We start from the raw sequence: 21,126 nt of genomic DNA, 5'->3' as shown, positions 1-21,126 counted from the left end.
TTTTGCAAGGAATAAAGGACAAAAAGCACCCTAACATTTGTAAAGCAATTTCTCCCGATTACGGCAATACCCAATATGTGGTAATAAACTGTTGTTTGGACCCACAGCAGGGCTCAGAAGGGAAGGAACGCCATTTGGATTTTGGAGTGCTGATTTTACTGGAATGGTTTTCGGTGCCGTGTTATGTTTGCAATGCCCTGGAGGGACCTAAACAGTGGAAACCCCCCAAAAGTGACCCCATTTTGGAAACTATACCCCTCAAGGAATTTTTCTAGTGGTATAGTTAGCATTTTGACCCCACAGGTTTTTCGCTGCATTTATTGCAATTAGTCTGTGAAGATGAAAATATACTTTTTTTTCTGAAAAACGTAGAAATTTCGAATTTTTGCAAGGAATAAAGGACAAAAAGCACCCCAACATTTGTAAAGCAATTTCTCCCGATTACGGCAATACCCCATATGTGGTCATAAACTGTTGTTTGGACCCACAGCAGGGCTCAGAAGGGAAGGAACGCCATTTGGATTTTGGAGTGCTGATTTTACTGGAATGGTTTTCGGTGCCGTGTTATGTTTGCAATGCCCTGGAGGGACCTAAACAGTGGAAACGCCCCAAAAGTGACCCCATTTTGGAAACTATACCCCTCAAGGAATTTTTCTAGCGGTATAGTTAGCATTTTGACCCCACAGGTTTTTCGCTGCATTTATTGGAATTAGTCTGTGAAGATGAAAATATACTTTTTTTTCTGAAAAACGTAGAAATTTCGAATTTTTGCAAGGAATAAAGGACAAAAAGCACCCCAACATTTGTAAAGCAATTTCTCCCGATTACGGCAATACCCCATATGTGGTAATAAACTGTTGTTTGGACCCACAGCAGGGCTCAGAAGGGAAGGAACGCCATTTGGATTTTGGAGTGCTGATTTTACTGGAATGGTTTTCGGTGCCGTGTTATGTTTGCAATGCCCTGGAGGGACCTAAACAGTGGAAACCCCCCAAAAGTGACCCCATTTTGGAAACTATACCCCTCAAGGAATTTTTCTAGCGGTATAGTTAGCATTTTGACCCCACAGGTTTTTCGCTGCATTTATTGAAATTAGTCTGTGAAGATGAAAATATACTTTTTTTCTGAAAAAACATAGAATTTTCACATTTTTACAAGGAAAAAGGGAGAAAAAGCACCCCAACATTTGTAAAGCAATTTCTCCTGATTACGGAAATACCCCATATGTGGTCATAAACTTCTGCTCAGAAGGGAAGGAGCACCATTTGGATTTTGGAGCGCAGATTTTGCTGGAATGGTTTTCAGGCGCCATGTTGCATTTGAAGAGCCCCTGAGGTATTAGTACAGTGGAAACCCCCAAGAAGTGACCCCATTTTGGAAACTACACCCATTGAGGATTTTGTTTTAGGGGTGTAGTGAGCATTTGGACTCCACAGATGTTTCATAGAAGTCATAAACATTGGGCAGTGAAAGTGAAAATTTGCATTTTTTCCAATAAAAAGTTGATTAAGCCCCAAACTTTTCATTTATACAAGGGGCAATAGGAGAAAGAGCACTGCTCAATTTGTTACCCATTTTCTCTTGATTACAGCAATACCCCATATGTGGCTGTAAACTGCTATATGTGCACATGGCAAGGGTCAGAAAGGAGGGAGCACCATTTGGTTTTTGATCACAGATTCTGCTGGAATATTTTTCAGGCATCATATTGTGTTTTCAGAGCCCATGAGGTACCAATATAGAGGAAACTCACAAGATGTGACCCAATTAAGAAAACGACACCGCTCAAGGTATTCATCTAGTGGTATAGTGAGAAATTTTACTTTTCAGATTAGGAATTAAAACAAAATTGGTAGAATTTTAATTTTTATTTATTTTACAAACGCGTGGGTTTGATGAAACATTTTGGGGATGTATCAAGCACCAATGAGAAAAAAAAGAACTCACAATTCATTCATTTTTTTTTCCTGTGTTCATTGATACCCTATATAGGACCTTTTTGTATTGAGGCACACGGTGAGGCCCGGAAGTGAAGGTGTACCATGAGCCTCTTCAAGGCCTAGTTTTTGCTTGTGTGATTTTGGGCCACCATGGTGGTATTCATCTAGGGGTATAATGATTTTTTGTTTTGTTTTATATATCCAATTGGTGCACAAGTGGACAATTTTTAAATGAAGGTGACATAAAATTTAAGATGAAGTTTATATGGACATCCTGAAAATGGCATGAAAAAAATTAGTAGTCCACTGAAGAATGGTAAATTCTGAAACATTCTTTCATGCAAAGCCCTGGTTTGGAGGGGCAAGTGCTGCATTGATATATTGTATCCTTTCGGATACCCCTCTTCGCGCACACGCGACATCGTTTTTGTGGATGGCTCTTTTTTTCGGTTGGGGGGACTTCACTGGGGAAGTGCTGGCCAGGGACAATTCTATTTGCCTCACTTCCTGAAGCCCTGCTACTCGCTCCTTCCCCTTGGTCTTTAAAAATTAATTTTTTAATTACTTTTTCAAGGTACTCGAGGTACCTAGAACGATTGCCAGCACTTCGGTACAAAATAAAAGAATTGAGGAGGGCCATTTCAATTAAATATACGGACAGTTTTTTGTACCATACTTTCGTCTTTCGCATGGCACAGTATGGCTTCATTAGTTGATCTCCCAAATCCACCCCTCCCATATGCTTGTTGTAGGCCTGTATGCATACAGGCTTTGAAACAGTGGTGCTTGTTCCACGCACTGAAACTGGGCTTGTGGTGTTGCCATGCATGGTGGAGAGCATGAGGACCTCTTTTTTGTCCCTGAATTTTACCAGGAGCACATTTTCATCATATCGTGCCCTGGTTTCGCCAACTGACAGTTTCTCAGCAAGAAAAGGCTTTGGGAGGTATTTTAGATTCCTGCGAGCAGTGCCACAGGCCATTGTTTTCCTTTCAACAAGGCACTTAAAAAGCGGAACGCTGGTATAAAAGTTGTCGAGGTATAGGTGGTACCCCTTATCCATCAGAGGATGCAGCAGGTCCCACACTATTTTACCGTTTGTGCCAAGAACTGGGGGGCACTCTGGGGGACTAATCTGTTTGTCTTTCCCCTCGTACACACGAAAGGAGTGTGTGTATCCAGACTGGCTCTCGGACAGTTTATATATTTTTATGCCATATCTGGCTCTTTTGTTTGGCAAGTATTGTCGGAAATGAAGCCGTCCTTTGAAATGGACTAACGATTCATCAATGGCTATGTTTTTTTCAGGAACATAAACTTCTGCAAAAACCAAATTAAAATATGTGATGATGGGCCTAATTTTGAACAGCCTATCAAAATTTGGATGATCCGGGGGGGGGCACTGCTCATTGTCAGCAAAGTGCAAAAACTTTAAAAGGGCCTCAAAACGTTTTCGCGGCATCACAGCACGGAATACAGGTGTATCGTACAAAATATCTGTGGACCAATACGATTTGATGGTGGGCTTTTTTACAAGGCCCATGTGGAGCAAGAGCCCCCAGAAGGTTGCAATTTCATTTGCATTGGTTGGGTGCCAAGCTTGGGTTCTGGCATAATGGGATGTCGGATTTTTGCCTAAGAATTGTTGTGCATATAAATTTGTTTGCACAACCATTAGGTCAACTAAAGTATCCGAAAAAAAACATTTAAAAAAATCTATTTCCTGAAAGTCAGTTGGATTTATTTTTATGCCAGGGGCAGAGGTAAACGCAGGAATTTCAGGTGTGTAAGAGGTAGGCGGTAGCCATATGGGGTCACTGGTGCTGGGGTCACTGGTGCTGGGGTCACTTGTGCTGGGCTCATTCGGATCACTAGCCCTGCTTCGTTTCTGAGGGGGTTCCTCATCACTGGAGGAGGATAACACAAACTCAGATCCACCCTCACTGGCGCTATCTGTATCTGAACATAAAATGGCATATGCCTCCTCCACGCTAAATAGACGAGACATTACGGGTGTGTAATAACACTGCACTAACCCTGACGTGCAAAACTAAATTCCTGAACAGTATTGGCAAGGAAACTGTGACGTGCAAAAGTAGCACACAAAATTACTACTAAATTACTAAAACTTTTTTTGTATTTTTTTTTTTTATATTTTTTTTATGAAGAACTAAAGGATAGGGCAGTAAAGAGGGCTGATGGGCACTAAAGGGGGCTAATATACTGATGGGCACTAAAGAAAAGTATTATATAGGTTTGATTGTTACTAGGGAGGACTGATGGGCACTATAATGAGCAGCAAAGGGGGCTGGTGGGCACTAAAGATTGCTGGTGGGCACTAAAATGGCTGGTGGGTACTAAAGATGGCTGGTGGGCACTGGAGAGGGCTGCTGGGCACTAAAGGGGGCTAATATACTGATGGGCACTAAAGAAGAGTATTATATAGGTTTGATTGTTACTAGGGAGGACTGATGGGCACTATAATGAGCAGCAAAGGGGGCTGGTGGGCACTAAAGATTGCTGGTGGGCACTAAAATGGCTGGTGGGTACTAAAGACGGCTGGTGGGCACTGGAGAGGGCTGCTGGGCCCTAATGGGCACTAAAGAATATTATTAGTTATATTCTGAGGGATGATGGGCACTATAAAGGGCAGATGGGAACTATAAATGGCAGATGGGCACTATAAAGGGCAGATGGGCACTAAAAAAACGCTGTTTTTCCACTGTTTTCAACTGTAGTTCTGTCACTCTCCGATCTCCTCACAGTTCTCACAGAAATGAGGAGATCAGAGACGCTGACAGGAGCTTTCTCCGGTTTCCTACGTCATAGATAGCTGTCATTGGTCAGTCTCTAAAGACTGACCAATCACAGCAATCGCCGACATCGGGGCATGCAGATCTGTCCCCAGCACGGCAACAGAGGCGGTCAGCTATCACTGACAGCTGCCGCCATGTCGCTATCACTTTGTGATTTCACAGAGTGACAGTTTGATCCTTCGACGTAATAGTACGGCGAAGGTACGCTGGCATATGCGGCCAGCGACGTACTATTACGGCGAAGGTACGCAAGGGGTTAAGTTCAATGGAGATGCAAAACCCACAACAAAAAAACAATTTCAAGGGGAAAAAAAAAATATACACACACACACACTCAGAACAGCCTTCTTCCTGCACTTCGGCCTCCTGGGATGATATTTCAGCCCACGATTACAGGCTGCACCGTCAATGGCCTGCAAGGTCATCGGAGGCCGGGGTGGGTGTCCGGATGAGACCAGTGGGAACCCAGCCTTAGGTCTTGTCCACACAACGAAATTGATGCAAAAAATTTCAAACTAGCGGACAAACCGCACCATTTGCTGCTTTTTTTTTTCCCAATGCAGATTATATCTCCTCTGAAAAATGCAGCAATTCATTCCATTTTCTGCAGCAGGAATGGACATGCTGTGGTCCAAAAAACACGCACCGCAGGTGAATTTCTGGTTGGAAACTTTACGCAGCGTGTGGATGACATGTGAAATCTCACCCACTTTGCTGCTACTGTAGCCTGCTGCATATTTTCAGTCTGCAATTAGACGTAAAATACGCAGAAATTCAGTGACGTGTGGACAAGCCCTTAGTCGGTTCCATTCATTTGAATGTGGGAGTTTCTGCAGCAGGTGTATAGACTTCTGCAAGTTATGTTCAGATGAATGGAACTGGTTTGCAGTTGCAAAAATTTCTGCAACAATCTGCCCGAACACACATTTGCAGAAGAACTTAAAGAGACTGTCACCACATTATAAGTGGCCTTTCAACATAAGGAGATGGGCGCTGTAATGTAGGTGACAGCAGTGTTGATTTAGAAAAATGATCTATTTTTACCACGTTAGGAACGATTTTAGCTTTATGCTAATGACTTTAATGCCCAAGTGGGCGTGTTTTTACGTTAGACCAAGTGGGCATTGTACAGGAGTGTATGACGCTGACCAATCCGTGACCTATCAGTGTCATGCACTTCTCGCAATTCATTTAGTCAGTGCATAGTGACACAGTTGTTCACTATGTGCTGTCTTATACTGACACATTACCGTTACTGAAGTGTTTAGACAGTGAATAGACATTCCTTCCAGACAGGACGGGATGTCTATTCACAATCCCGATACTTCGGTAACGTTTCTGTGGTACTTACAGCAGAGCAAAGCGTAATCTTCCTGTAAAATGACAGGTTACAGCGAGATTACGCTTGCTCTGCTGGAAGTACCAAACAAACGTTACCGAAGTGTCGGGATTGTGAAAAGACATCCCTTCCTGTCTGGAAGGAATGTCTAGTCACTGTCTAAACACTTCAGTAACGGTAATGTGTCAGTATAAGACTGCACATAGTGAACAACGCTGATTGGTCAGCGTCATACACTCCTCTGTACAACACCCACTTGATCTGAAAGTAAAACACACCCAGTTGGGCATTAAGTAATAACCATAAAGCTAAAATCGCTCCTAAGGTGGTGAAAATAGTTTCTAAATAAAAAGCACTGCTGTCACCTACATTATAGCGCCCATCTCCTTATGTAAGAGATAGGGCACTTACGGGGGTGAGTCTCTTTAAGCCACTATATACTCTCCTAGAAAGGCAGTACCTGGAGCCACAGTATGGGATGTGGCATTGGCCTAAACACTAGATGTTGTGCATAAAGGGGCAAGTGATTCAGATGTAAAACCATATGTACACTTATCTTCTATAGATCAACAAAAGTATAATTTCTTGTGTGGTAAAACTAGCAAAATTCCCTCAAAGCAATACAGATAGGAGGACTAGAATGCTTATAAAGAGCGAGCACTACTAGGTACTCAGAATGGATCTTGCAGTGCAGATTCAAATGCGTTTTTGTAGCAAAAGCAGCGCTGGGTCCTAAACACAGAAATAAACATGTGCTTGTTGAAATGCTACGCAACTGGATTGGAAAAGGATAGCCCCAACATGGTTTTACCGGGTCTTTGAACGGTCACGGTATGATGGGACAGGGATAAGTTCAATTAGTCAAGGACTCTGTATTAGTCCCTTTACCAATCAGAATGGGATTGATATTTAACTTTAGCGTGACTTAGGGCAAATGCCATTTGGGGGGTGGAAAACGCATCACAAGTCTGCCACACCTGAACAGAACCTTCATCTCCAGTACTTTACTGCTAGTAGCTGCATTTTACTAGTTGTATTCCATACAAAGCTGCCATAATTGCAGGGAAACCTCCAGGTAGGTCTAATGTAAGATATTGCAGTTGTGGATATAGATTTAATCAAACTAGTGTCCATTTAGCAATTTGTTTTTTTAATGAATATTCTGATACACGTTTAAAGCACAATTGAGAGAAACAAGTTCTCATTACACAACCTGGAAGAAATTCTTGATTAGTAATAACAAAAAACATAAATAAACAATGGTTTTCCCAAGTGCTGTTCAACTGAATCCAAAGTAAATAAAAAAAAATTATTCTTGCAGGTTGACATTGAAGTGGACTTCATTAGATTCTCATTTGACTGATCATTCAGTATCTGAAGACTTAAAATAGGCTTTAATATTTTTGTACTTTTATTACTTTTCTAAAAAAAACAAAAACCCAGGAGCCTCTAAAACTCAGCACCAGGTTACAGATCTTCAGTTTTCTGCTGCTTTGGCTCCGGCTCATCCGTGGTCTTGTCCTCCAGCTGCCGTTTCTTTGGACTTACTGGTTCTTCGGTCCCATTTTTGCCATCAGCAGATGAAGAAACATCAGTCTTAGACTCTGAAACGTGTCAAATGTTGTTAAGTGGAAAAATTATGATGGCCATGAAAACATCGAGACTACAGTCCTGCAATTTGCCGCAATTAAGAGGCAATGGGTAGTATTCCTCAACGCTATGAACCTGCCAGACCCGTTGCCTCACATAGCTTTGTTAGAATACCTCCGCTAGTGACTTTATGGATCATATAGTGAAGGCAGCTCAACAGCAGAAGTCTACAAGACACCATTGCATGCAAGATCCGCTGAGTATTAAAAGCCCAGAAAGACTAACTAGCCCATGCACATCACTAATGGAAAGAACACGTGTGAATGGTTTGTGCTCACATCTACCCTAAACATTCATGTACTTAAAGGGAACCTGTCACCAGCATTTCACCTATTGAACGTTACTTCTCCCTCACTGGCCGCTGCTATAAAAAGTTCATTGCCGTTATCCCCGCTCCTAAACTCCTCTTCCGACTAAATATCGGTCTGCAAACGTTTTGCACCTTTTATCGTAATTATGCGGTGTCCCTTTGTGCACACACACCAAAGGAGGACATCAATGCACAAGCGCGGGATTTTGTGTGCTGGGGGAAGGCGAGGAGCTGTCAATCAAAAGTAAGGAGGCGGAGTAAACTTGGAAAGACTTGAGGAATGAAGATATGACTGTTTCCAAACGAAGATTTGACTCTTTTCAAATGAAGATCTGACTCTTTTCTGCTCATTAGCATACGGTGTGGGGGAACTAAAAAGCTAAATACTAAAGCTACAGAGACGACTAAGAAGACAATTATAGGTTATATAGAAATGATTTTTCACCCACTACCACCAGGTATAGTCGGTTTAATAGGTGAAATGCTGGTGACAGGTTCCCTTTAATGCTGCTAGGTTATATTCCTATATCATTTCATTGAAATACCTTCCATGTCTTCTTCATCACTGCTTTCAAATTTCTTCTTTTTCCCCTGGAACTGTATCTTCTTAGGTGAATCATTTCTTCCACCCCTTCCTTTTCCTTTATTTTTCTTCCCACCTGTAAATTTAGATTTTAAAGACAGTTCAAGACACTATTCAGCCACTCACATTCAACTATTGTGGAAGAGCGCTTTAAGCAAGTGCTTATTGTCTTAAAGAGGCTCTGTCACCCCAGTAAGTGCCCTATCTTCTACATAAGGAGATGTGCGCTATAATGTAGGTGACACCAGAGCTTTTTATTTAGAAAAACAATCATTTTTACCACTTTGAGTGATTTTTAGCTTTGCTAATTAGTTTCTAATTTAGTTTTCTAAATAAAAAGCACTGCTGTGACCTACATTATAGCGCCCATCTCCTTATGTAGGAGATTGTCACCACATTATAAGTGCCCTGTCTCTTTAAGGCCTCATGCACACAGAGCCATGGACAGAAGGCTATACCTAGGCACTCTGAGCTGCTGCAGACATACAATGTGCCGCTGTAGTCCGGTGTTATTCTCTAGAGGCAATGCTTCTAGGTGAGAATAGCTCCATATGATGGAGTATGCTATGGTTTTGAACTCAGAAGGTACACAGAGGTCGGAGTGCCGTATTATGGCCATTTGCACAAGTCATAAACATCACTTACCTTTTCCCTTCCATTTATTATAGGATTCTTGCTGATCTTCCATGATTTTCTTTAATGCAGCTTTCTCCACATCACCCTCCAGAAGTTCCCAGCTCACATCCTTCTCTTTCAGCTGTAGGCTGTCCTTATTTGCCGTGTTGGCCTTTTCCAATGCTTCTTTTGCATTGCTTTTAAATAATATAATTCCCTTTAAATAAACAAAAAATGTTTGGATATGAAACAATGAGTTTGTACAAGCGATCAAACAGTGGAGTAGCCTCACAGGCATTCATGTTAGGCAGTAAGTTAAACAATCCTATTTACTTAGTGGAGAGAATATTTACCTCCTTTGCTCCCCTGCTAAAATCAATCCATTTTATTTCCCCATGACTCTGAAATAACGCATGAATATCTTCTCTGGAAGTCATATTGTCCAGGGCACCCGAGAACTTTAAGAGGCAGCCGGTCTGTTCTTCTAATGATTTCTGAAAACAAAAAGATATTAGGTAAGGCCCTGTTCACATCTCCATTGGAGGCTCAGTTAGGAGCCTCCATCGCAGATCCGGCACAGATTACCGGAAACAGTAGCGGAGCACAATAGCAAACCACGGACACCCCGACGGAACCTATTCAAGTCCATAGGTTTTGCTGATCGCCAGTTGCCTCAGATCAACGGAACAGTCGCTTCTGACATTTTAGTTCTTCTCTGATGGAGCAGAACGGAATGCCGAACGCAGAAGTGAACAGGGCGTAACAATGTGTATTAAAGGGAATGTGTCAGCTCACACGGACTTAAAAAAAAAAAAATGCCCTCATGTGTACATAGTCTTTAAAGAGAATGTGTCACTAGAATTATTATTTTTTTAAACAATTTTTTTTTTAAGTGATTACACTGTTTTCATTTTAAGTTTTTTCACAAGTCAGGAAATATTATAAATTAGATTCAAATTTATGACATTTCCATGTGCTGGTCACTAGAGGGAGCAGTTCCCAAAATTGCAGCATGGTCAATGTGGTAAAACAACCTCATTGCTTTATGCTACAAATTTGGGGTAGACACACTCACGCTCTAGTGTCCTCACACAATCCCCCCCCCACCTCCCTTATTCTGGCTAGTGCCAGGAGAAGGAGGGGGTTGAATCTTCAAACCTCCTACACTGTGTACCGCCATTTTCTGAGCGAATGCACAGTGTAGGAGGATTAGATACAGGGCTCAGCAGACCGTATAACACGAAAATACACGAACAGAATACACACATCACATACACGAACATAACTTACCTGCCGCTTCTGACTCGTATGCCTTGCGCATATGGCCAGAAGCCGCGGCCGGAAGTAGTCCTCTTACTGTCCGGCCGCGGCTTCCGGTCCACATGAAAATGGCACCGGATTTCGCTCTGCTAACGAGCTTCGTTTTGGTCTGTGTGGGAGCGGCGCATGCGCCGTTCCCACACAGACTGCATACGCTGCAGTGAATGGAACGGCTCCCGTTCGCATTCTCTATGGGGATGTATGTGCCGTACTCCATCTCTGTATGTGTGTCGTTAATCGACACAGATGAAAAAAAAATGGCAGCCCCCATAGAGAAGTAAAAAGTAGAACACACGAACACAAATAAATTGTATTTTCTTTATCATACTAAAAGCAAGGTATGTTCACACTGCTTATTTTCAGCCGTCTTTCGGGCCGTAAACGCCCTGAAAGACTGCTGAAAATACGGAAGCTGAACGCTTCCAAACATCTGCCCATTAATTTCAATGGGAAGAGCTGCGTTTTGTTTTCCCGACGGGGCATCTTTTTTTACACGGTTGTGAGGAGAAAAACGCCCCGTAAAAAAGAAGTGCATGTCATTTCTTGAGCTGTTTTTCATTGTGCCAATAGAAAAACAGTTCCAAAAAACGACTCCGTGTTTTACAGCAGTTTTTACTTTAGTGTGTGAACATAGCCTTACAGGGCAAATTAGCCTGGTTATTGCCACTGTTAGGGCTGTGCTGGGTCTAGTTATAGGCAGCAGCCTCCCACTGACTTCATCACAGCAATCATGTGACCAGTCACATGATCTCTGGTACCAACAGAGGCAGCACAGCTCTGTATGTGAAACTAAAGACGACCGAAGCTGCGAAAACGGCTTTTGTCTTCTCTCCGGGGGCCCCAGCAGTCAGTACGCTCAGCCAGCGCTGTCTGTATTCTATGGCGTGGGCTTTCAGGATGTAGTCCGCTCACTTTTATATACAGCTAGTAGTTGTATACCAGTTAAAGGGGTTTTCCAATAGATATTTATCACTTATACACAGGATAGGGGATAAATGTCTTATTGCCAAGCGCCGTACTCAATCTCCGACAGTCCCATACAACAGGAATAAAGTGGTGGCTGATCAACCATGGCATTGCTCCATTCACTTAGATCGGTGAGGGTCTCGGCAGTCGAACCCCCACTGATATGAAACTATTAAAGTGTTGACATGACAGCATAGGTGATAAATGTCTGAAGTAGTTTTCTTGGCAGTCTCACATCATGGAGGAATTTAGCAGGTTTGACATGAAGTTAACAATTGTTAATGTCACGTCTACAAAAAGGGTTTAAGAAAAAATAAGTTTTAAAACTACAAAGTTATACATACCATTTCAGCCTCCTCTGCTTGCTTTTGGGCATTTGCCTTCTCCCTAGAGGAATAGAAACCATTTTTAATAAAAAAGGATCACATTTGGATCTAGACTAAAGCTGCGTTCAAATGACCACAATATGGTTCAATCCAGCAACCACACATGTAGCATCAAATGCTGTATTGAATCTGGATTTTGTCCTGATGGGATTTGATCTCATACACGTAGTTTAATTTACGACCCTATATAGGATTTTGAGCGCTGCCAAGGCCGGTGTTAGATGTAATACGGCAACATTTTTTGCATCCAGATTATAGATGTAATAACTCCCAACTGACCCAAACTTAGATATACCTGGAATTGTGCTACAGTTTATTTTTTACCCCTTCTAAACATAAAGCTTCCCCCTGCGCTTTTTTTTTTTTTTTACCCTGCATGTGTACATTCTGTAACCTAGATACCAGTTTAGGATTGTCATTTCCCAGTAGTACCCATTTGCTTAATAGAGCAACAATTAAAGTGGTTCTCCAGTACCTAAAAATGGATCGCCTATCCTCAGGATAGGCCATCAATTGCTGATCGGTCGGGTCCGACTCACAGGACTCCCGCCGATCAGCTATTTTGAAGGGGGTGCAGCGCTCATACAAGCTCTGCTTCGCCCTTCATTTCTACTTGCTCACGAATAGTCACATTTAGCGGCGAGTCGCAGGTATTGCAGCCTTCTCGCATTCGCTTCAATGGGATAAGGCGGCTGAAATACCTGAGTCGCCGCTACATCCGTGTCGAGGATTCACAGTTACCAAGTAGAAGTGAAGGGGAAGCAGCGCTAGTAGGTGCTCTACCCCCTTCAAAACAGCTGATCGGCAGGAGTCAGACCCCAACCGATCAGCTATGGATGCCCTATCCGGAGGATAGGCCATCAGTTTTTAGGGACTGGAAAACCCCTTTAATGGATTTCACATTTACAGAGTACTGCAGAAAAATCTGAAAGTCACTCACTGTTTGGACTTTGCTTTGGCTTCAGACTGTTTGTGCTTTCTTTCTTCGTTCTTCTTGGAAAAATATTCATCCCTGTGAAATAAAAAGAAAAATTCATATTCAGCATGCAACATTGTGAAGTCTGGTTGCAAAAACTTCATTCCTCTTCTTTGAATCCAAAAGTGGACGTTTCTTAGTGTCACACCCTATGCCGGCACGACTGAAGCATTCCTAGGCAGGCATGATTGCAATCCTGGGAGACCCACTCGTTTACTGCAGGTGTTTGGCCGGACAAGACCCGAATAAAACCCATCTAGGGTGTAATTACATGGTGCGGTTTTGCCACGTGGCCAAAAACCTGCACTGAAAAAAAAACGCCATTATCTACTGTAAACTGATACATTACATGTCTTTTAGGGTAAACTGGTCAGCCCCAGTTACAGGGGAAATCAGCCCTCTTCGGGTACGAACACACACTATTTAGGGCGCTCTGAACGCCGCATGGAATGCCGTGTGAAGACCCGCACCACACTGGTGCGTTTTTTTCCGGGCGTAAATGGTCGCACATACTTGGCCCCCTCCCTCCTCTGACGTCCGGTCTGGCCTCCCTGGATGACGTTGCAGGCCATATGACAGCTGCAGCGGTCACATGACCTGCAATGTCATCCAGGGAGGCCGGACTGGAGAAGCAGATTACTCTGGGTAACTTTTTTTTTTTTCTTACTTACACTGATTCAGCCGCAAATATCACACACACCTTTGTTGCAGGTTTAAGCACCCCATTGAATTCAATGGAAAAACCCGCAACAGAAGAGCTGCAATGACATGCTGCCGTTGAAACCGCGCCGCAGGTAAATGTGCGTTTTTTTTCTGCTGCATTTTTTCCGCAGTGTGGGGACGAGATTTGTTGAAATCTCACCCACACTGCTGCTACTATAATACGCTACGGAAACTCTGCAGTGTTTACGCTGTGTGTGTTCGTACTCTTATAGGGACTATCATCACTAATAGGTCTGTGCTGGGTCTAGTTAGTCACATGATCACCAGGACCAATAGAGGCAGCGGCACTTTATTCCATTCACAGCGCTCATTGAGCGCTGTGTAGAAGCGATCAGAGAAGATAGAAGCAGCGAAAGCTCCTTCTATCTTCTCTTCAGGGTCTATGGCAGTCATTGACTGCCAAGCCCCAACATTCATCGGGCAGCCATCGAAAGCCTGCGCCATATATCTGCTATTAAGGACCTCAACTGGCGGTCATTTATTATACAGCCGGCGTTTGGGAACCAGTTAATAGCCCCAGAACGGGAAAAAAAAAAAAAAAAGGATCCATACAGACTCTGGGTTGCTCCACCAAATTATACAAACATTGGTCAAGTTCCAGAATATTGAAGAGCACATACTAGATAGTCTAACATTTTATTCATAGCATTGGCTATTTTATCTACATAGTAGCCTATAGGAAAGCGGTTTACAAATAGTTTTTTTTTTAACTTAACCAAGTCTATGGGAAAAATAAGAGAAACTTACTTTGACAGTATGATCATGTCAGAATCTTTGAATTTAAGATCTCTATTTTCCAAGAATTTTTTTGAAGCCTCTTCTGTCTCAAATACAATAAATATAGAGCCCTATAAAGATATACAGACAGGTTAGTGACATTCATAGGCACATTCTATGCCTCAGGAGACCAGAGACTTTATAGGAAATGGAGCTACATTAGTAGAATATTGACCTTAAAGGTCTTCTGAAGCGTTCGTCTCATTTGAATGTTCTCAATGGGACCCTTTCCTTCAAGCCACTGTTTTATATCATCCAGGGATGTGTCAGGCTGAAATCCTTTCTGCAAAAGAGTTAATTAGGTTGGTGTTCAGATACTTGCCCTAAATTCATTCGGTTAACCACATTTCTAACATTTTAAGGGAACCTGTCATATTGAGAATGCAGGCTAATCTGTATTTGTTATAGAGCAGGAAGAGCTGATCAGACCGATATATAGTGGAAAAGATTTAGTATAACTGGTCATTTATGGATCTAAATGTCTGATCATTGAGCTTGAATCCAGTGGGCGTTCCTACTCACTGATTGACAGCTTTCCCTGTTTGAGTTTGTCTACAGAAATAGCGGTCAATCACGGAGTAGGACCGCCCACTGGACTCCTAAGCTCAGCGAGCAGAGATTTAGATCAATAAATTACAAGTTATACTGAATCTTTTCCTACAAAGCTATATATAAATTCTGATCATCTCCTCCTGTATAACATGGCGCCTCTAGATTGGATTGCATTTCAACAGAACCATTTCCCTTTAAAGACTGTTCACATACATCTGAGGTCATTATAAATTAGAAGCCCATATAGGATGGATTCACATTTTTACTTTGCCATGCACAAATATTCTGCTTACAGAAAGCAGCGTCCCAGTGTTAAAATACATAGTAAATGAGTTTTCAAGAACAGGCCCATTAATGTGTGACTAATGAGAATCCATCAAATACACCCCCCCCCCCCCCTTTCTTCCCAGTAAGCAGTACCGCCACTCCACCACATGGCTGCGCCTGGGATTTTAGCATTCACTTGAAATGGAATGAGCACCAGAACCAGATAGTGGCACTCACATGGTCAGAGCTGCGTAAGGCACTGCAGTAATCTGTGGGGAGCCAGCGAGTACGACATGGCCTATCTTTTGTATTTAAAAGCTTTAAAGGCAGTGTTCACACTGCATATTTTTGAAGCATAAATTACGCTCCGAAATATGCCTGCAAACCGCTTCCTATTTATTTCAATTCGAGGCATTTTTTCTACGGTCGAATTAAACGCCTAGTAATTATACGCTTCATAAAAAAAAAAAAAAAAGTCACATGTCACCTGTTAAAGCATTTTACACGCTGATTTTTCACATTGATGCTTCAAAAAACGCTTTATAAATACTTACAAAAATAAAAAAATGCTTTGAAATACAGCTCCAAAAACCACCTAGATTTCAGAGGCTGGTTTTTTTTCTTGAAATCAGCCGTGTATTTTTCAGCCATGTGAACAAAGACTTAAACCCCTTTATACACGGAGATAAAGTTTAAGGCCCCATGCACACGACAGTATTTTTCATCAGTAATTACAGACCCATTTATTTCTATTGGCCACGGACACCTTTCAGTATCTTTACAGATGGGTGTCCGTGCTGGAAAAAAATTATAGAACCTGTCCTATTCTTGTCCGTATTTACGGAAGCTCCCATAGACTATGGGAAAGTCCTTGCCGTAATTACTGACGGTCACTGATGTGCATCCGTAAACAGTCTGTATTTAAGGAAGCATTGCTAGGCAACATGTTGATGACCTCATTTGCAACCTCCCTCCCTCTTTTTGTAAGGATCCGTATGTATGGATGGAATACGGACCGTATTTACGGCCAGTATTTCGGAATAGATGAAAATACTGTCGTGTGCATGGGGCCTAAAGCCTCATACACACAGCCGTGCCCGTAATCATGGACCCCGATTAGGGGCACGGCCAGCGACAGCAGGGGGGGCGCATTTTTGTGCCCAAAGTACGGGAGCACGGCCCGCAAAATCCGAATTTAGGACATACTCCACATTTCCTGGCACGGTTCTACGGCACGGACACCTTTCCGTAGCACTACGGAAAGGTGGCTGCGGCCAATAGAACCGAGCAGGTCCGTAATTGCAGACCGTATTGCGACCCGCAATTAAAGAGGTTTTTTTTGCGGTCGTGTGCATGGGGCCTAAAGCAGTGTTTTGTGCTCATTTGCATATTGGAAATACACAAAAAAAGTAATTTAAATATATACACATACGCTCTGCAAAATTGACCAACACACACAATGTTTCCAAATGAAGACACAACATACACCATCGCGCTCTCAGCTACTTACAACGTAGACCGATTTGGTTTTCATAGCATTCTTGTACTCTTCCGTGACTTCCGGTAACGGCTTGTCAGGCGACCGTCTAAGTCTAGATTTCTCCTCATCAATCTGCAGCAGACCAGTCTTGGATTTTTTAAGTGCTTCAAAAATCTTGGGAAAATCAGTCGTCAATTTGTTCAACCTGTAAAAACATAAAACACGTGAGATATCTCCTAAGCGGGAAGATCATAGCACGATACAGTCAGCCTAAGGGTTGTACCTGTTGAACTTGATCATGGTCTGTAGGGGCACCCAGCCATCGTCTAGGGCAATTTGTTCCTTTAAGAACTTATCTCTTGGAAGATTATGGTCACCAAAATAGTACTATTAAGAAAAACACGAGGACATATTAGTGTAGAGCAATCTGAAGACCGTATCCAAGGGTAACGTCATTCCAGAATTTGTATGAAAATTTACCTCAACTTGCTGACAAATCTTCGTATCCAAATCTTGCACTTGCTCACTGTCTCCATTTTCAGCCATTTTAAAGCCTAAAATAATAAAAAAAAAAATTGTGTAAAATTGTGTAAAATAAGGATATAAAATGTCATCTACATATCCTACAAATTTATGGGACCCACACTTCTATGTACATCATGTAGTGATTCACTGAGTAGATCGCAGACCACAGCGACATGCACTATACATGGGAGGAGTAGGAGTCCAGGAACGTGTACATAAAACCCCATATATATATAAATACACACCGCCTCGCACCCTGTCCAGGTAAACAAATACGGGAGTTCCTGTAGCCGTAGCCTCTGAATTGATCGAATATATTACGTTGTGTTAGGATACAGTGCAATTAACCATTTGTTAGTCCTGGATAAGCCGGTTATTGCTGGAAGCACGAATCCAAACTCTTTCGGTTAATCCGTTAGGGAAATTGTTTTAAGGAGGGCGATGTGGTGACCGGAACAGTAAAGCCGGATCCACACGAGCGTGTTCGGTTCGTGATATATGGACCGTATGTCGGCAGTATTTCCCGGGCCGAACACACTTCAGGGAGCCGGGCTCCTAGCATCATAGTTATCTATGACACTAGGAGTCCCTGCGGGAAAACTGTCCCATACTGTAATCATATTTTCAGTACGGGACAGATTTCCCACAGCGAGGCAGGGACTCCTAGCGTCAGATAACTATGATTCTACAATCACATCTAAGTTCATAACATAGATGTGATCGATTGCAGGTGGATCCTGCGTGTCAGACACACAGGTCCTGCTGACACTGAACCAGTCAGGTCCGTGGGACTGACAGATTCAGAGTAAAACGAGAGACATAGCTGTTCTTTATAGAGCAGACAGAACCACTATCTCTAAAAGCCTCATGCACACGAACTTAAAAATGCCCGTAATTACGGGCCCGTAGACTTCTATTGGCCATGGGTACCTCCCCGTATGCTTACGGGGGAAGGTGCCCGTGCCGTTGAAAAATATAGAACATGTCCTATTTCAGGCCGTAATAACGGCACGGGCAGACCCATAGAAGTCTATGGGGCTCCCATAATTACGGGTGACTATGTGTGTGCACCCATTATTACGGGAGCGTTGCTAGGCGATGTCAGGGGATAGTCACTGTCCAGGGTGCTGAAAGAGTTAAAGAGGCTCTGTCACCAGATTATAAAACCCCTATCTCCTATTGCATGTGATCGGCGCTGCAATGTAGATAACAGTAACGTTTTGTTTTTTTAAAACTATCATTTTTGGCCAAGTTATGAGCAATTTTATATTTATGCAAATGAGTCTTTCTAATGGACAACTGGGCGTGTTTTCTCTTATTTCCAACTGGGCGTGTATTGTGTTTTTAGCAACTTCTTTCACTGCACAATCACACTGTGCTGTGGATCATGCTGGGCTGGAACAATGAGAAGTGTAGGACACTGATTGGTCACTGATTGGTCACTGATTGGTCACTGATTGGTCACTGATTGGTCACTGATTAGTCAGCCTCATACACTCCTCTGTACAACACACAGTTGGTAAAAAGTAAAAAAACACGCCCAGTTGTCCATTGAGAAACTCATTAGCATAAATCTAAACTAGCTCATAACTTGCTCAAAAATGATCGTTTTTCAAAATAAAAACCACTGCTGTTATCTACATTACAGCGCCGATCACATTATGTAGGAGACAGGGCACTTATAATCTGGTGACAGAGCCTCCTTAAACGATCGGCAGTAACTCTTTCAGCACCCTGGACAGTGACTACCGATCACAATATAGATCAACCTGTAAAAAAAAAAAAAAAAAAAAAAAAAGGCCAACATGGCTGCCTTTCTTCATTTCATGTTAAGCCCTGCCTCTGGCTTAACAGGAGCCTGTGAAAATGACAATATACTGCAATACTAGTATTGCAGTGTATTGTACCAGAGATCCAATGATTGATGGTTCAAGTCCCCTAGGGAGATGAATAACAAAAAAAAATGTGTCAAAAAAAACCAACAACATTTTTAGTAGTGCAAAAAAAACAAAACAACAAACACACACCTTTCCCCATTTTTTCTCTAAAGTAATGTAAAAAACAAACAAAATTGCTCTCGCCCAGTCCAAACTACTACAATATATCATTATTTAACCCGAACAGTAAACGCAGTAAAAAAAACAAAAAACTTAACGCCAGAATCACTGTTTTTGGGTCACTTCATCTCCCACAAAAAACGATCAAAAAGTCTCAAGTAGCCCAAAGTGTCACCAATAGAAACTACAGCTCGCCCCGCAAAAAATAAGCGCTCAATCGCTGGAAAAAAACAAACATTTCGATGTTTCAGCGACACATTCCAAGACCCATAACTTATTTTTCCATCGATGAAGTTGAATGAGGTTTTTTTTTTTTGCAGACGAGTCGTCTTTATTTCTCATACAACTTTGAGGTACATATAATTTACTGACTAGCGTTTACCAAATTTATTTATTTTACATCTTTTCCGTTCACTTCGTACCAACTAAAAACTTCATAGCTATTAAGGGGTTCATATATTTCTTTGAGTATTTTTTCCCCCCTTACAATGGGACCCCATGGGTGACTGATGCCACATCCGTAGCTTTTCCCGACTTATACGTTAAAAGGAGGCCACGAACGTGATGTGAACACCTGGTGTACTTGCGGAATATTTTTTCATAGACACACTTTGTAATGTTTTCTGCAGCACAGCTTTACGCTGCAAAAAAACTTTACAATGTGTGCCTATGAAAAAAAATATTCCGCAACACAGGAACTAGAGAATATTTTTCCCATAAGCAGACATTTTACGTACAACGTGGTCAGACATTTATACGCTGTACGGCCAGCTACGCTTTCAGAAGTTGGAATTTCCGGGCCAGTTAAAAATTAAAAAAAACGGGTTGTCTTAAGACAACACCTTTAATTAACTTTAGTCATACCCTGTATTATAGCCCAGAGCTGTATTCACAATTCTGCTGGTTGTTTTTGGAAACGGTTGACAGGCTTGTCGTCAGACACACCCCTAACAGCTTAGGGGAGCTCCTATAATACAATGGACAGCAGCAACCGCTGGACTACACGGTTACAGTAAATGGCAAGACGTCTCTATAGAAGCAAAGTCAATGGTGGTACAAGACTTAAGATTTGACAGTAAGTACATTATAAAGTTCACACTTCTAGGGAATAGAAAAAATGCCCACGATATCCCTTTAAATACTCTGCACCTCCACTGGGGTCCATGTTTTCCCATGATCCTCTACTAAACAATTCCAGCTGATACAAAACATCCTAACTCCGTCATTGTATTTATAAGACTTGCCATTATACAGCAGCCCGGGTCATCTCCATTCCTGTAGCGCTCTGCAACATGTGGCTCTCCAGCTGCAGTTAAACTACAGTTCCCAGCATGCCCTTTCAACCATATCTTGCCGTGGCGCGCTGGGAATTGTAGTTCCACGGCAGCTGGAGAGTTACAGACCGGAGATCAGCTCATCATGCCTGGCAGTCACCACGTGTAAGTGAGGGGGGGGGGGGGGGAGGACGTGAGCATCACAGCCGGACACACCATTAACGAGCACACGGGAGATTAACCCCACCACTCCCAGAGTTTTTATACCCGGTATAAGACCCCCACCACCTATATAAGGTGCAGCACAGTTAGGAGTAATGCAGGCCCACGCGTGGAATTCTACACAGCCTGCCTGGGCCTAGCTGCGGCAGTCTAGTCACGCTATGCTCCGGCTTCCCGGCCCACACAGCAATACAGCAGGCAATTCTAGGCCAGCACGTGGCTGCTCTCCTCCTCACCTGAGCTCGCCGCGATCCTCCGGTTCTTCAAATCACACGCTGCTCGGACGCAGCTACTGAATGACGCGCTGCTTTAAAGGCAGAGCCGGCTCAGCACCGCCCTCTCCCGGCA

General features: G+C 42.6%; 2 protein-coding genes across 2 annotated transcripts in view; one reads left to right on the top strand and one right to left on the bottom strand.

Annotated features, from left to right (window-relative positions):
* METTL5 (methyltransferase 5, N6-adenosine) overlaps positions 1–9,506 on the top strand; it is a 17,209-nt gene extending 7,703 nt beyond the window's left edge. The window contains exon 7 of the mRNA XM_075829427.1: positions 7,417–9,506. Within this exon, the coding sequence (XP_075685542.1) occupies positions 7,417–7,458 (42 nt within the window). The 3' untranslated portion in view covers positions 7,459–9,506. The remainder of the gene's footprint in view (positions 1–7,416) is intronic.
* On the bottom strand, positions 7,225–21,126 carry SSB (small RNA binding exonuclease protection factor La). Its single transcript, XM_075829425.1, has 12 exons — positions 21,015–21,126; positions 17,181–17,254; positions 16,984–17,087; positions 16,731–16,905; positions 14,577–14,684; positions 14,372–14,472; positions 12,866–12,937; positions 11,884–11,926; positions 9,607–9,747; positions 9,284–9,470; positions 8,601–8,714; positions 7,225–7,699 (listed from the first exon to the last, which is right to left on the bottom strand). The coding sequence occupies exons 2-12, from the start codon at positions 17,244–17,246 to the stop codon at positions 7,563–7,565; spliced, it is 1,248 nt and encodes a 415-aa protein (XP_075685540.1). The 5' UTR covers positions 17,247–17,254; positions 21,015–21,126; the 3' UTR covers positions 7,225–7,562.

This window comes from Rhinoderma darwinii, chromosome 6 (genome assembly GCF_050947455.1).
Source record: "Rhinoderma darwinii isolate aRhiDar2 chromosome 6, aRhiDar2.hap1, whole genome shotgun sequence".
Taxonomy (NCBI): Eukaryota; Metazoa; Chordata; class Amphibia; order Anura; family Rhinodermatidae; genus Rhinoderma; species Rhinoderma darwinii.
The sequence above is the reverse complement of the archived record's forward strand: the minus strand, read 5'-3'. Positions and strand labels throughout refer to the sequence as shown.

What these genes read in the sequence shown, in the direction of transcription:
- SSB (XM_075829425.1), bottom strand. Translation starts at nt 17,246, where the DNA reads ATGGCTGAAAATGGAGACAGTGAGCAAGTGCAAGATTTGGATACGAAG. An exon ending in GACATGATCATACTGTCAAA is followed by an intron (nt 12,938 to 14,371) that starts GTAAGTTTCTCT and finishes TTTATTTCACAG; the next exon opens with GGATGAATATTTTTCCAAGA. An exon ending in TGATGAAGAAGACATGGAAG is followed by an intron (nt 7,700 to 8,600) that starts GTATTTCAATGA and finishes GACACGTTTCAG; the next exon opens with AGTCTAAGACTGATGTTTCT.